This window comes from Syngnathus scovelli, chromosome 10 (assembly GCF_024217435.2).
Source record: "Syngnathus scovelli strain Florida chromosome 10, RoL_Ssco_1.2, whole genome shotgun sequence".
Taxonomy (NCBI): domain Eukaryota; kingdom Metazoa; phylum Chordata; class Actinopteri; order Syngnathiformes; family Syngnathidae; genus Syngnathus; species Syngnathus scovelli.
Genome location: NC_090856.1, coordinates 10146838 through 10163375, shown reverse-complemented (window position 1 = coordinate 10163375; position 16538 = coordinate 10146838). Strand labels below are relative to the sequence as shown.

Genomic DNA, 16538 nt, shown 5'->3' with positions numbered 1-16538 from the left:
TGTGACAATGCCTCGGAGATCTGTAAGATTGCGGGAGGAAGCTGTTGCAATCTTTCCAATTTTTCAAACTGAAATGTTAGAAATTCTCAAAACACAATTGTGCTACTGTGCAATTTATGCCACATTACAAAATACACAAAACTAAAGAAAATCATATTAATATTCCATTTTTAATACAGAAAATAATTTACAGCAGAGATGTTTTTTTAAGTCATTTTTAATACAGAAAATAATTCACAGCAGAGATGTTTTTTTAAGTCACACACATGCACACCGTCACATGTGGGAATCAAACTCATGGTGCCTGCACACAAGACAGGTGGATGTACCACTAACTACACCATCAGTTAATCAATTAGTAATTGATTACGAATGCAATGAAACCATCCATCCATCCATCCATTTTCTGAACCGCTTAGTCCCCACGGGGGTCGCGGGCGTGCTGGAGCCTATCCCAGCCGTCATCGGGCAGTAGGCGGGGGACACCCTGAACTGGTTGCCAGCCAATCGCAGGGCACACAGAGACAGACAACCAATCGCACTCACACTCACACCTAGGGACAATTTGGAGTGATCAATCGGCCTACCAAGCATGTTTTTGGAATGTGGGAGGAAACCGGAGTGCCCGGAGAAAACCCACGCGGGCCCGGGGAGAACATGCAAACTCCACACAGGGAGGGCCGGAGGTGGAATCGAACCCGCACCCTCCTAACTGTGAGGCGGACGTGCTACCCAGTGCGCCACCGAGCCGCCCGCAATGAAACCATTTCTGTGTTACTCGTGGATTTTGCTGTTGGAGGCAGGGCTACTATATCTTGTTTTTGACCACATCAGGTGCGCACGAGTGAGGCGAGGTACACCCAGATGGACAGCACGTTGTTGGGGTACGGGTGCACGTAAACGGCCAGGGCGAACTCCACGTTGGCTGTCTGAATGGTATGCACCCCCGTGCTGTGCACCGCCTCCACCACGGGGGCCACCTCAGAGAACGCCATGTGCAGCGGAAAGCCTGAAATCTAGCAGAGGAAAAAGGTGTCACAGCTCCTCAGTAAGCAGCAGTCAAATGAGTCGTTCTTTACAGAGGATAAAGAATATATGAATTTGAGTGTCTGTATCCTCATGTTCAAGTAAGCCTGTAGCGTTCTGCATTGTTTGTTAGCATTATGCTAATCTAAAAGTGTTGTTTTGCTGTTGTCACCACTCACTCTGTTGTCACCCAACAGGCTCTGCAGCTCGTGGCGGTGAGCCTCGGCTATGTCACGGCCGGCGCCACCCCCTGGACCGCTGGCGCTCTGCTCAAGGCTGGGCAGGAAGTGCTTAAGGGCGGTGGTACAGTAGCGGTTCCAGCGCGTGGGCCGGTGGGGGCGCCACTCCATCAGCTTGTCACGCAGCAGCTTCTCCAACCTGACACAATTCCACCAGTTTTGCAAGGACCACTTCAAAAGTGCGCACTATACCACCGATTTAAGCCCCTTTTCCAAACATGGAAAAATGTGGAACGCGTTAATGAAGTATTTAGGTGGCACGGCTTACCTGTCTTGAAGCTCTGCTGCGGTCGCTTTGTCTGAGTGTCGGTACACCAGTTCTTCTGGCTGCACACACACACACACAGACACACACACATTACGAAATGTTACATAGCCATGCCGTACACACTCGTAGTAGTCTCGTCACCTGCACACTGGAGAGTCCGGGATATGCGAAAGAGCGCGTAAAAAAAGGCCTCCAGCCATTGGCTCGGCTCACATCGAAGCTTATCCTCATGGGGGAAACGTGCTCCTGAATATTCAACCAAACCTGCCACAAATAAATGCAACGTGGGGGAAAAAATGAAACGTGTATAATAAAATTCATATCATATTAGCATCTTATACTCCGCAAATTACGTCAATACTTGATGTAAAAACAACAACCATCATTTAGCTGATAATGTTTTTTAAATACTAATATGCGGTGAGATTCACTGACGTTGTCAGCATTGACGAGGCAGCCGACAGCCTGCAGGGGGCAGAAGGTGTCGTACTGTCCGTAGTATTGGCCGCTGCTGGGGTTCCAGATCAGGTAGCGGCCTTGCTCCAGCGTCAGCACGTATGCGCTGGAACCCTTAAAACACAAAAGCGACCTTTGCAGAGCAGCTGGACACAACATCAGTTCATGTGCTGGTCACCTCTCGAACATTGTTCAGGCTACTAAACTGTTTTGAGTTTGCATTTTTAAAAATATTTTTGTGCAGTTATTTTGTCTACAAATAAAATGAGTACTTCTCGACATTGCAGTCACGGGTATGATAGTCTTTCAAATAACAAACAAAATGGCCGCCTAACCTCCGGTATGGCAGTGCCGATAACCAGCCAGGCCTTCTTGCCCAGGAACAGGAAGTAGTTGCACAACAACACGGCATGCTCTTCTTCATCTCCAGCCAGCAATGTCAGGAATTGCTGGCGGAAAAAAAAAAAATCTGTTTAAAAATTGGATATACAATTTTTGTTGTTTTAAAAATGCTCCAAAAAATCTAACAATACCCCAAAATGCCCAACATAATGAGATCTATCTATCTATCTATCTATCTATCTATCTATCTATCTATCTATCTATCTATCTATCTATCTATCTATCTATCTATCTATCTATCTATCTATCTATCTATCTATCTATCTATCTATCTATCGTCAAATATATTTTACTGACATCACAGGTGCTCCACAGGTCACAGATGCCAGCAAAGGAAACTCTGTCTGGCAGAGACGGGATGAGCGACACAAAGCGCGCCACTTGAGCCTGTGTAAAACATGTTATGGACAAAAGACTTAAAATCCTTTTTTATGCATTGTGTTACCAAAATATTGAGGATTACTCATCAACTGAACAGAATATTGCAGGGATCAAGCACTACGTCAGCGGTCGCGCTCACCGTGGCTTCCTGGGGTTCGAGGGCCAGCAATTCCTGCGGCGGGTTGAGCGGCCGTATGTAGCGCGTGATGAAGACCGTCTTGCCGCTGAGGTCCACCACCGTGGTGGTGCACATCCGGCCTGGGAACTCGGCGGCCGCCACGCGCTCAAAGCGCTCGGCTGCCTGCAGCAGACGCTCGTCCTCCTGGCTGTCAAACTGGGAGGAAAAAAAAAAATCAAAAGTTAGGCGAGAGGAATGCAGGGGAGTAGCGGGTGACATGCAACACTAGAAGTTACCTTTAGTTCCTTTATCTAGAACATGCAGAGGAGCAGGAAAAAGATACAATGAATGATGGCGTGGGGACTACTAGGGAACCATTAAAATACAGGACTGCATACAAAAACCTGTTGAGCGCCTGGTGATGAAACATAAACATGCAAACAAATGTTTTAAAATGTAAAAACTTATAAAACAGTGGCCATATTTTTATTCTACCACTCCAAAACTTTGAAAAGATGGGCAAAGGAAGTCTACGTGGCGGCACATGCAAACGAGCGGCCAGCGCCGCGCGGTGGCGGCGGCACATCAGGAGGGCAGCGACCTTCTCCCTGATGGAGTCGCCGGGCAGCAGCTGAGGCTCGATGGTGATGAAGAGCGTGATGAAGGCTCCCTGGCACAGGCTCTGCATGGCCTCGTAGGCGCCGGCGGCACTGTGGATGCGCTCTTTGCTGTAGCCCAGCAGCACGGCCGGCATGTTCACCTTAAATGTGCCGTCGATCTGCGCCGACACACACAGTTGAGAATGGCATCATCATCGCTCCCATTAAATAAATAAACAAATAAATGAATAATTAATTTTAAAAATCTGACCCTGGACTGCGAGTAGATGGTGCTGAAGGGAATCTTGACAGATCCCAGCCAGTGCTTCTCCACTCGAGTGTGCAGCGATTTGCCTTTGTCTTCGTCACTCTTAGCACACAACAAGGCCTCACATTCGGACAAAGAGGAAAACAATAACTGTGACATTTGGTTGGGGGTAGGAGCAACTTACCACCCCAATTTCATGAACCACCTCATCAAATATGTTGATGAAGACATCGTCCTTGACCGACTGCAAGCTAGCGATGCTATAGTCTCCATTTGGTGCACTGATGGGGGGGAAAAGAGAAAGATAATAAAGGCCCAATAATATGGGGCATCAATATCTTCAAATCCTCGCAGGTAAGGAGGACTGACAGTGGTCAGCCAACAAGAAGCGGCTTTACCGGAAAGGCAGCTGCAGCTCCTCGTTCCAGCAGGGGTTGGGCCCGTCGGCGGTGGTGGTTTGGAAGACGTTGCGCTGGAAGGAAACTTCCACGAAGGGCCTCACCTGGACCTGCATCACAACGCAAACGCGTCATGGCTCGCTGTTGACGTTTTCGCTCCGCCCTTGGCTCGTCCGTTTTACCTGGCTGAAGAACCAGTCGCTGGTCTGGGTGGCGCCTTGTGCCAAGTGTCCTGCTTTACTAAAAGGTGTTCAAATGACAAGTTACACACTTGCTCAAACACAGTGACCATCCCAGTTTGTTTGCTTGCTAAAATTGGAAGTGAGTTTCAGGTATTCTGCCTTTAGATGGCAGCAGTGAGCGTAGTAGATCTGTAAACCTGCTCACTTGTTCTGCGAGCGGCGTACGGGGATGTCGTAGGCCCGCAGGATGTTGACCAATAGCTTGATGTCTCCGTCGGACATGTTCTGAGCCGTCACTTTCTTCCTCTCCTTCCTCTGAGGCTTGAGAGGACGCTTGGGCTCAGCCAGGTGGAAGAGGTTGAGGCCCAGAATCCTGATTGTTCCCAATAAAACATTTAGTCAACAAACTTGGTCATAAGCACGTGATGCAGTCATGTCAATCTATATCAGGGGTGTCCAAAGACGCAAAGTAACTTCTTACAACTAAAGTGGCAAATTTCATGAAACTTCAAATCATAATAATTCTCGGGTGAATAATGATAACATGGGATTTGGTCCCCCATAATGCCCCAGTTTGCATATGATGCCATTTTACCTTATTCTTGTCTAGATTATGCCCCGAATTTTTGTAAAAAAAAAATCGACACAGGCTTTAATTATCTACTCAATTTCCATTTGGACACCCCTAATCCACATTTAAGGCCAGACTGTCTTCACAGGAACAAACGCCAACAGGACTTGATTTGCTATCTCTGATCAGTCCCGCCAGGAATTGGTAGAAAGGTCAAGAAAAACTTCAATATTGACAAATTTTTGAACAATTTGCAGTGAAATTAGAGAAAACATCTCAGCAAAACCGTGGTGGGAGTGACTAGAACACTACACAAAGTCTACTGTTGCTACTGGGCTGGGTTGTGGGTTCAAGCTAGCTGGGAAAGGGGCAGGAAACCAGAAGAGGACATACCCTGGACCGGCACCACTGTTAAACATGCACAGCAGAAGAAAACAAAAGAGATAAATCCAACTGGAAACATGATCAAAATGCACTAGCGGTGAAAAACAAAAACTATCAACCCACTTTGAGATTGCAAATGAGTCCTAAACGACGCCTGGACTGGTCTCAGAGTAAAAAGGAAGTGAATTTTGAAGAGGTGAAATCTTAGACGCACATTCCTCGTGTACTTACATCAGCAAGTCTGCCCTGCAAGTCAGTTTTATTGGCTCGGGACTCCTCAGCTCTAAAAACTCACTGCCATCTCGAAGGTGGCGATGTGTCACTCTTTGTAAAAGTGTTCTCCTTGTCATTTTTGTGTTTTTTTTTTTTTCATTTGTTACAGAAATAGAACAAACATGCAAAGGAAATACAACACAGAAAAGGAAATTAGTGCTTTTTTTCCCTCTATCAGGTCATGCAAGCATGCATTCAAAACAGACCGCAACTTTTCACCATAATGGCAAAATGCACTTCCAGGTGGCACCAACACTTGAAAAAAACTCTTGCGTGTCATTTGACCAAACAGAAGGATTGAGAAAACAGGAAATGGAAAACGCTCTGTCGAGCTGGCGTTAGCTAGCAGGCTAAACATGTTTTGCTGAATTATTCATAAGCAGCCCAACCAAACACTTATATGTGCTTTTCGGACGAGAATTTTTTTTATTGTTATCTTGCAAATATTATTTTTGTCATGGTTTTCAGTTCAAGTCAACTGTAGCTGCTCACTCTTTCTCTACCTGGAAGTCGCCTTTGTTTACAAACACAATGAAAAGGTCGACGCACGGGGTGAACTGAAACGATCAATTAAGTGTCGGTAAGTGGAATGAGTAAGTTTGGAATTTGGTTACCCAAAACACGGCATCTCCTCCTCGATGACCATGTCGGACAGCAGGAAGTGATGGCTGGCCAAGAGGAACCTATGGATGACCGCCTCACGGATCTGTGGGGCGGGTGGATGATGGTGATGATCGTTGTTTTACAGCATTTTTTATGTTTTGCTCAATCACCTTCTGGAGGTAGTTGGCCACCAAGGCTCGATGGGAATCCAGATGTTCTTTGGTGTCGATGGTCTCGCCGTCCTTCAGCCTCTTCTCGTAGTCCTGAAGGGAGATGAAAAAAAACTTTTGTGTTGCCCTTTTCAAACTTTTGAAACGATTCACATATGGGTCAGTTCCATAGTGGGGGTCAACCGTAACTTTCAGAAGACTGAACACGTACCGGTAGTTTATTTGAATATATAAAAATATTTATTTTCATTTGGAATATTTGATGCTACTTACGGGACGGGATGTCAGCTATGTGTAAAAGTATTTCTTGATGCCTCGTTCACTGGAGGCGACTTACCTGAAATACTTTTTCAGTGATTTCTCTCTCGCGAGAGGGGACGCACTTGTAGTTGCGAAACTCGGGCACCTCCTGGTTCCGCAGTGCCAGCAGGCGGAAGCGCCGGGAGCGCGCCAATTCCTCATCGCTGGCAAAGTTAAACTCCTCCTGCAGCTGCTCCAGACGGAAGTGATCAGAAGTCGTCACCTCACCGCTGCTGGCCACCTGACACGCACACAGAGATACACACACACAGACACACATGTGTGTGATGTGTGGGTTTTGTTTCCTCTTGGGATGGGGGGCATACTTTAAGCAGCTGCATGATGGAGGCATTTTTGGGATCGTTAGGGTCCAGTCGAGATTGTAAGGCCCACTCGCCGATTTTTTTGACATTGCCAGAAGACTCGATGCGAGAGATGCCGTCAAAATGGCTGACGCCACAGAAAGGAAAAAAAATGTGTGAATCATTTCAATTCAGTAACATGTAAAATTGGAGTTCAATAATATTGATAAGATTTTGTCATAGAACTATTAAATTAAAAAATCTGTGCGATGTTTCTCCTACCCGTGAAGGGCAGCGGGATTCTGAGACACGGGAGGCGCCAGCGGCACGTCATCCTCGTCGACGCCCCAGGAAACGCAACACGACACCTTACCAGAGGTCAGCAGGATCACGTTGTCGCTGCCCTCGGCCGTGAAGGATAGTGGAACATCTGCATATTTCATCAATAAAACAATCAAAGGAAGGAAAACATAATATATGAAATACAGAAATGTGAGTCACTGACCGCTTCCCACGCCCTCGTGGTCAAACATCACCCTCTGGTTGCTACTGAACTCAAACTCCTCAATGGAGGCATTGGCCGGCAATACCGAGGAATGTGGCACCGGCACGTAGACTTGTGCCAGGAGCGACCACGACGAGCCCGCCTCCTCGAAGACCTGCACAGCACAAACGCGGTTGTGAAGCTGTGCTCTTACATGAAGTGGATCTTGTGAATAGTTGGGGAAGCGGTAGTAAAACAGGCCAAAATGCAAATCTCAGGGGCGGCGGCGATCATTCTCAAGTCCAGATTTCCCAAGACATAGAAGGAAAAGCAAAGAAATGGTACCTGTAAGGTAATGCTTCGGGGACAGTTGACAATCTTCAGGTTGAATATCTCCCCAAAGTGCACTCTGAAGTCGGAAGTGAGCGCCCGGCTGTTGGTCTGCGTCACTTCTTTGTCGTTGTACAGAATCTTGATAAAAACGGAGCGTCTGGCGACGTCCTCCCGTCGAGCCACTTCGCTCCTGGGAAAGGAGAGAAGAGACGGCAAACGTCAGAAAGACGACACCACTTTACCGTCCCGCTCAAAACCAACAAACACTTGTCTGCCTTCTCGTACCTGGGGCAGAGCTCCGCCTCCGAGATGCTTCCGGAGGCGGTCAGCTCGGGAAGCAGGATGGCCTCGCCCGGCCTGCGGCGTATCCTGGCCGCTTTCTCGCGCACCTGCTGCTCGATAATGTCAAAGTCCAACTTTTGCGGTGGCAGCGGCCTGGGGAGCGCTTCTTCGTCGGGCCCCTCAGATTCGCTCGCTTCCTGCTCTTCTTCTTCTGTTTCATCTTGCGTTTGCCCTTTCTTTTTCTTTCGCTTCTTCTTCTTGGATTTCTGTGGAGAACGATGAAAAAGCAAAATACATCATGTCCGCAGATTCTCAGTTTTCCAGTGCGTGTGAGGACGTTGAGACGGCCTCGCCGCTCCTGACCACCCACCACTGGATTTAAGACAACAAGCATAGCAGAGACATGAACAAATGCGGCCACCTGCTTCCTCCTCCAGGCCTTCCACTCATCCAGCTGCTTCTTGTACTCGGCCATCTTGTTCTGGTAGTCCACCTCACCCTCGGCCTCCAGCTCCCACACCTCGGACAAAATGTCCTTCTCGTAGTTGCGCTCGTCCGTCTCGCGGTCCACGTTCTCCCTGGGGCCCACACCATCAGTTACATATACAAAAAGGATCCAGATGCACTGTTTACCAGGGTGTACCTAATGTTTTGGCAAGTTCAGGCACAAGAGAATCGAAAAAAAAAGAAAAAAAATTACCGTCTTAGGTAGAGCTTATAAGGCGTGTTGGTGAACCTCTGAAACTCTCTGAGGGCTTTGAGTTCCTTCCAGACTTTGATCAGGTTCTTCAGCAGCGTCCTGTCCTTCTCCTGCTCGCCGTCCCGTAGTAGCCTCGTGTTCCTATCGTGACATCCGCACGCGGTGGGAAAATTGCGGCGGGACGGCCAATCGCGATGAGAGGGGATGGGAACCCGAAAGCCCTCACCTGACCTCCACGCTGTACTCCACGATCCTCTGCTGCAAGGCTTGCGAGAGGTTCTGCTCGCTGTGGATCTCCAGCATGTTCCTCATGGTGTTCCTCAACCCGTTCAACTGCAGTAAAGTGAACATGTTCTATTTTAACCATTGACAAAAGGCAACCAAGACGATGGGGATAGCGGCGCCACACCTTGTCGGTGAGGTGCTCGGCGAGGTTGCTGCGCTGTCGGTTGAGGTACTGGTCGAACAGCTGTGACAGACGTGATGCTAGCACGTGCTCGCGACTGAAAAGCGGGTGATGGGAGAAGATGAGTCCCGACACGTCCACATCCAGCTGGTAGCCTCCCTCGGCGTCTGGTGCGTCACTGATGAACTGTTGCGTGTGCTTGCAATTGAGTGGCTGAGGAAGAGATGAAAATCTTTAATTTGGCGCCACTACTTTGGATGAGGTATGGTGATAGCTGACCTTCCTGTACACCGTTTGCAGGCCTGGGTCCAGGTCGTCCTCCATATCAAAGAGCGGTGGCCTGGTAGACGATTCCTTGATGGGGTCCGGCAGAGCGATGATCCTGCCGTCATCTCCGAACCACTTGCCTCCCTAAACGGAAAAGGAGAAAAATGGTCAAAAAAGAGACGCCACAAGAAGATGGTGCATTGGCGACATCACCTCTTCCATTTTCAAAATGCGATTCTCCAGAATGTTCTCGTTGGTGGGCGTCACCACAGGCCGCTCGCCCACGTAAAGACCCTCCTCCTCCAGATAGCGAGGCCTCATGTTCTCAGGTAGTTTCGCTGAGATCGGCACTGTGACACGGGGATGTGAAATGGATGTTTTGTGGACAATACCACTTTTTTCAGACTTATGAGTATTTCTTCAAATACGCACTGATACCGATACCAAGTACCAATACCACTGGTACTTTTGATACATAACATTTGGACACAATGACAGATAATAGTGAACAAGGACTTTGTTTTGTATTTACGCTTGATGTGTCAAACCGCCAACTACTGGCAAGGAGGGCTTCTTCGATGTTTTGATGATTTTTTTTTTGTGCCTTAAGTATCTGTAGGTGGTATTGTCATCCTTCACAAATACTGATACTGTAAGGCCAGTATCTGCCCAGCACGCAGTAACAGATGTCAATTTTCATACCCGTCCGAGAGCTCGGCGTGTAGACGAGCGGGCGGCGGCGCAGCGCGAGCGCCCGCAAGCCGATGTACTCGGCGCTCTTCACTTCCACAAAGTCCTTGGACGTTTGCTCGATGACAAAGACGTTGCCGTCGTCTTGCATGAGCGGCTCTTCCTCGTTCTAAAGGCGATGAGCGAGAAGAAACACATTTTGATATCCACACCTCAAACGTCAGATAAGCTCATGTAACATCACCTTTTTGACAAACACATTTAAAGTCCATTTCCACCTTGTTTCATGCCAAACTATTCAAGCACATCTTACCTGGTTTTGGTTTTGGTCCTGACTTTGTTCTTCAGTCTCGTCCGGCGCTTGGCTGCTGTCCTCGCCCATTTTCCTCTGCTTCCGAGTCTTTCTACTCGTGCTTGGCTCCGGCTCGGGCTCCGGCTCGGCCTCCGGCTCAGGTTCCGGCTCAAAGGTGAACGTGAAAAATTTGTACGCCTCCTCGCTGGTTGGCCGCTCCTTTTCCGCCTGAGAGATGTTAGTTGTTGTATACAAACTGCTGCGTGTCCCACTCCTGGTCTACGTTTACATCACAAATTTGAATGTGTCTCGAATGCAAAAATGTCGTCTGTCTTACGCGTTGGGTGGTCTCTTGGAACTTTACCCTGGTGCTGGCTCCCTGAGGAACAAGATGAGTGCTGGAATCACCCTCCGAATCCGCCTGCAACACAGTAGCAGAAGCTCAGCCGCACACTCGTTGTCCACCTCTGCTTTCAGAAAGGTTCCAATGTCTATATAAACGAAAATCTTACTAAAAAAAACGCCACCATCGCCTGGAAAGCCCGACAATTAAGAAAACAAGGGAAAATTCAGAGCACCTGGACGTCAAACTGTAAAATCTACGTGAAACCAAATGGAGCTACCCCAGAAAATACAAGACCAGTGCTCATCAGGGCTTTGGTTGAGCTGGATCAATTTGCAAATTAAGAAAATGGAAAGTCCAAAAACATCTTTGATTAGCTTGGATAAATCATGGAATCTGGCTAATCAAGATAAACAAAAGATCCTGATGGACCTGGTAAAAGCCTATGAAAATGTGACTCTGCCTACAAATCAATATTGTGCCCATGACCCAAATCTAAGCATTGACTCAGAAAGCAATTTTTATACAAGCGAAGTGGACACTTGTGGATATTTTTTGGAAGAAAACCTAAACAAAATAAATGACGACAGAGAGAAACTTTCTTTGATCCATATAAACAGCAGGAGTTTATACGCAAATTTCGACAAAATCCAGGATTACCTGTTGACCTTGGACAAACGCTTCAACATTATTGCAATATCGGAAACATGGATTACTGAAGAAAGGGGAGCAGTTTTTCATCTTAATGGATATAATTTTGCCCAAAAAACGGTCGGAGAAATCTGGAGGTGGAGTCGCGCTGTTCGTTGACGACAGGCTCAACTGGAAGATTTTGGAAGACTTGTCCCTTGCAATAGAGAATGTGCTCGAATGTCTGACGGTAGAAATTGAATTGTGTACAGGGAAAAAGTCTGTAATCTGCTGTATGTATAGAGCTCCATCGAACGACCTTGTAATGTTCAACAATCAAGTGACCGTACTCCTCTCAAAAATAAGACACAAAGAAATTTACATATGTGGTGATTTTAACATTGACCTACTAAGACGAAGTCAAAACACGCAAACGGTTTTTGTGAACCAAATGTACTCACACGGGCTACGCCCACTCATTACCAAACCAAGCCGAATCACGCCTCAGAGTGCAACACTAATTGACAACATCTATACTAATTATTACGGTAAACATATCAGTGGCATCCTGATATGTGATATATCTGATCACTTACCGGTCTTCTGCATTAGTGGCCAAAGAATGCCAAACCCTCAAAAGTCAGCAAACTCACCAAAGAGAACAAAAAGCAATGCCGTACTTAGAAACCTAGACCAAGAACTCAGAGGAAATTCATGGGCCGAGGTTTATATGGAAAATAATGTCAACAGAGCCTATGAAAACTTTGTAAAAACATTGCTTGAAACATATGAAAAGCACTGCCCTATTGTCACAGAAAAAAATACAAGCGTACAATCAAAAAAAAAAAAAAAGTCAAACCATGGCTAAACAAAACACTACGAAATGCATGCAAGAAAAAAAAATAATTATATAAGCAATTTCTGAAGGACAAGACGGATAGATCTCACAAGAAGTATAAAACTTATAGAAATTCTGTCAATAATAAATTGAGGACAGCCAAACAAGAGTACAACGGAAGATTATTAGCCGAAAGCCAAAATTACACTAAAAAACTTTGGGACATAATTTATTCTATCACAGAGGGCAGAAGAAAGAGAAATGAAAAAACACACTTGGTCATTGACGGTCAAATAGTGGATGACCCTCAGCAAATCGCAGATAAGTTTAATCAGTTCTTTGTCGAAGTGGGGGCAAGACTCGCCCGAGACATTCCTTCTCAGGAGATAAACTGGAATGTTTTTGAACGTGGAATAAACAATACTGCTGACGACTTTTCACTGTCCCGGATAACGTTGAAGGAAGTCGAAGATACTATACTGAGTTGTTCAAGCAAGAAATCAATTGACGTTGATGAACTAGACATGAGGACGCTAAAATATATAGTGCATGCCATTTCGCCTCCACTTACACATATCTGCAATCTATCATTCAACAGTGGGATATTTCCTGATAAAATGAAAATTGCCAAAGTTCTACCCATATTTAAAAAAGGAGACAAACACCAGATCACCAACTATCGCCCAATCTCTATCCTCCCCCAATGTTCTAAAATCATTGAGAAATTATTCAATAGCAGCCTGGAGAATTACATTGAACAAAAAAATATACTGTAGAAAAATCAATATGGTTTTCGTAAAAAACATTCGACTGCACATGCACTTTTAGATTTTGTAGAAACCACTAAAATGGCGATGGATAGAAAACTATATAGTATTGGAATATTTCTTGATATTAAAAAGGCCTTCCACACAATTCATCATGAAATATTGATTGAGAAATTGTATAGATATGGGGTAAAGGGTACAGCCTTAAAATGGATCGAGTTACTTAAAAAATAGAACCCAATTTGTACAGGTAGAGACCAAAAGGTCACCTAGATTGAAAATAACGTGTGGCGTCCCCCAAGGGTCAATTTTGTGCCCTAGGTTATTCACGCTATACATAAATGACATTGCAAAGGCATGTTCCCTCAAAATGGTAATGTTTGCCGATGACACCAGTATATTATGTACTGGACAAAATTTAAGACACATGGAAGCTTGTATAAACAGAGAAATGTCAATTTTACAGGCTTGGTTCAATGCAAATAAATTATCTTTAAATCCATCCAAAACTAAATATATGCTATTTGGGAAAAGAAAACCAAGCGAAGACTTAAACTTAGTGTCAAACGTTATCAAGATTGAACGAGTTAATGAGTATCAAACGCTTGGCATAACACTTGATTGTTTACTTAACTGGAAACAACAAATTGCAAACTTGTGCAAAGAAATATCAAGAAATATGGCCATTCTGTGGAGGCTGCAAAATAAAATTAGTACATCTGCTTTAAGAATAATGTATTTGACACTCATAGAGCCACATCTATATTATTGTTCAGAGGTCTGGGGTCACGCATACCAGACATCATTAGAAGCACTTTACAAACAACAGAAAAGAGCACTGAGGATCATTTGCAAAAAGCCGTACAATTCTCACACGATCGACCTCTTTATAAACACTGGAATACTGAAGCTCCAAGACTTAATCGCTTTTGCAGGACTGTTAAATGTGTACAAAGCTTCTAGATGTAAGCTACCAGCAAATATTCAAAGCCTATTCACCCTGAGGGACACAAAACACGACCTCAGAGGATTATTAAACTTTGACCAACGACAAGTGTCCAGTACACTTGGAGGTCAATCGCTGACGGTTGTCGGTGTAAGAAATTGGAACAAACTGAACTCTGACCTAAAACTGTCCGATAATTTCAAGGACTTCAAGAAGAAACTGAGAGCCTCTCTCATATCTAATTACGTAAGCTGAGTCCGCGGCAACCCTGGGACGAAAGCATTGATAGCTGTTTGTTACACTCGTTACAAATCATTCAAATTCCAAATATTAGCATCATACATAACCATAAATTTTTGATGTTGGCTATTTTTGAAACTAATATGTAAATGTACTAATGTACAAATATTAGCATCATACATAACCACAAATTTTGATGTTGACTATTTTAAAATTAATGTGTTACATAATATCTGTGAAGACTCTCATGAAATTGCTGTGTGATAAATATCTGTGAAAACACGAAAAATCTTTGGATGAAAGTTTTTGGGACGGGACTCGATAAGCAAGGCTGCTTCCACCCGTTCCGTTTTCGGCGAGTACGGAACGAACTCTAAGCTCTGTAAAGAAAGTGTGACTTTGATGATGTCTGTGTACGAGCTGAAATAAACAAAAACAAAAACAAAAAAACAATTATTCGAATAATCAGATAATTACAACCGGTCATTGTAATTAATTACAGCAAATTGAGCAAACAAACAAATGACTCCATTATCAAAATAGTTGTGAATTCATTGGATGATTGCCTTGTTATGGATTGATCAGAGAATTTTGACACCTGCACTGACCTCTCTGTCAGACCTGACCGTCGATCTGTCTCGGAGGCTCTGCAGGCGAGTGGCGTCGGTCACCGACGCCTCCTGACGCTGGAGACTCTCGCCTTGCGACTGGAACGAAAATTAACAACTTTTTGTCATTCCCCAAACACAATCAAAATGTCTCCCACGAAAATCACCCTGGCTGCTTTCAGCTTCTCCTCCAAACGTCGCGTCACGAAGCGGTCAAACTGCTGCGAGGTGCGACTCTTTGAGGCTTTGGAGGCGAGGCCTAGACAGTAAAGTTCATTGAAAAAAAAAAAGTACCACATCTCAACATTTTGGGTACAGTATTTTTATGGCTGCCAAATCTGATCCATACAATATATGGCACTTGCTTATTTACTCGGATAGTATTCCTTTTTCATTCCCAACTCTCTGAATTCATCTCAAGGAATTTGTGGCAGTGGCGACAAGACACTCACTCGTTCCTGAAGGTTCTGTGGTCCTGTTTGAAGGGCCTTCATCTTCACTGAGGTCCCGAGCACTGGAAATTTCCTCCACATCATCACTGGGCAACTCCTGAGCGGAAATCTGCTCCAACAGCTTTTACACAACCACAATTTGCAAATAAAGTAAGTACACTAGTATAGAACATTTCGGACTGCTTGGAAACAGCAGGCACCAGCAAAATTCCAAAAGTTTTATCTGAATTGAGTGAGAACGAGACAAACCATTTTCCTTCTCATCTGTCTCTGGGCCCGTAATTTTTGCTTGAGGGTTTCTCCAGGGTCGTCCTCGCTGCTTTGAGGATCCTGCAACACAACACATAACACACACGCATAATTAGCATGCTAACAAAATAGTTATAATTGTCAGAAAGAAGAAATTGAAAATACAGCAATCGGACTAAACACCCACCTTCATTGTTGAGTGTAGCGACTCTTCACTCAACCTGGAAGACGGAACCAGAGCCTGGAAAGAACATGTTGAGTCATGTTTGGCACGGCTCATTCAAACACACCAGAGGGTTTCAGGCATCCTACGTAAACACTAAAAACATCACGGAATAAAAGCAAACTAAAGTAAAACTACTTTGGTATGGCTTTTTCTAATATAGTGCCCCAACGCTCCTACTAAGGCTTCATAATAACGGAGGAGTGGTTTCAGAGCGACAAAAACAAAACTGACTGCAAAAATGCCAAATGTCAGGTAAAAACTCTTGTACAACTTTACCTGCTCGTCGTCGCTCTCATGTTTGAGTTTCCCCAAGGTTTCTTGCAAAGATCGCCGCTGCTTGCGGAGTTTATCTCGGATGACGCTAGGGAAAAAAAGGATGGGGAATCAGATAGCGTTAGCTTAGCCGCGTGGCTAATTGTCGCCGTTTAATGTGGATTTACATTGATTAGTGTAAATTGTGTAAAGTGAAAAAGATGCTAACTATTCAACATTACCTCGGGGAAGCCATGGCGACCGTAGCGGATCTATTTGACTCTGAAATGGGATTAAGACATCCCAACTGTTTGTTCCATTATATCACTTTTATGTGGGTGTACTGGACTCTTTAAAAAACGTGTTCTTCCCGTGCTATGATTCCAAAATACATATTTAATCTCAAGGAGTTCTGGATCTAATACACTAAACATATAAGCGACTTCACTAATCCTCCGGTGGTCCGACAGTCGTGTGACGTTTTGCAGTATGTGGTCTCTTGTTGGCTGGTAAAAACTGTCAATCATCTAAAAGCGCCTGCTATTCGTTCTTATGTTTATTTACCCGCCCACACCAAACGCTCCCTCCCGCCC

At 45.1% G+C, this 16538-nt stretch overlaps 1 protein-coding gene across 10 annotated transcripts; it reads right to left on the bottom strand.

Annotated features, from left to right (window-relative positions):
• Positions 1-199: 199 nt before the first annotated feature.
• Positions 200-16435, bottom strand: cc2d2a (coiled-coil and C2 domain containing 2A). 10 transcript variants are annotated; one of them, XR_011087589.1, is made up of 41 exons: positions 16188-16433; positions 15970-16054; positions 15655-15708; positions 15468-15548; positions 15219-15339; positions 14934-15025; positions 14767-14865; positions 10732-10815; positions 10416-10622; positions 10115-10271; positions 9626-9762; positions 9425-9556; positions 9149-9358; positions 8966-9072; positions 8740-8880; positions 8461-8617; positions 8043-8305; positions 7770-7947; positions 7446-7599; positions 7224-7370; positions 6965-7098; positions 6676-6879; positions 6339-6431; positions 6180-6271; positions 5524-5634; positions 4543-4710; positions 4338-4395; positions 4156-4265; positions 3942-4038; positions 3761-3859; positions 3492-3668; positions 3187-3201; positions 2912-3106; positions 2689-2778; positions 2325-2438; positions 1969-2103; positions 1675-1797; positions 1534-1592; positions 1206-1404; positions 768-1016; positions 200-387 (listed from the first exon to the last, which is right to left on the bottom strand). XR_011087589.1 is itself a non-coding variant. In XM_049719282.2 (40 exons), the coding sequence occupies exons 1-40, from the start codon at positions 16199-16201 to the stop codon at positions 831-833; spliced, it is 5070 nt and encodes a 1689-aa protein (XP_049575239.1). In that variant the 5' UTR covers positions 16202-16433; the 3' UTR covers positions 200-830. The 10 variants fall into 10 exon arrangements, 9 of the variants coding, with proteins under 9 accessions (XP_049575239.1, XP_049575242.1, XP_049575238.1 ...); XM_049719282.2 differs by having other exon boundaries at positions 200-1016; positions 6965-7088; positions 7223-7370; XM_049719285.2 differs by lacking the exon at positions 5524-5634 and adding an exon at positions 5302-5316 and having other exon boundaries at positions 200-1016; positions 6965-7088; positions 7223-7370.
• Between the last annotated feature and the right edge of the window lie 103 nt (positions 16436-16538).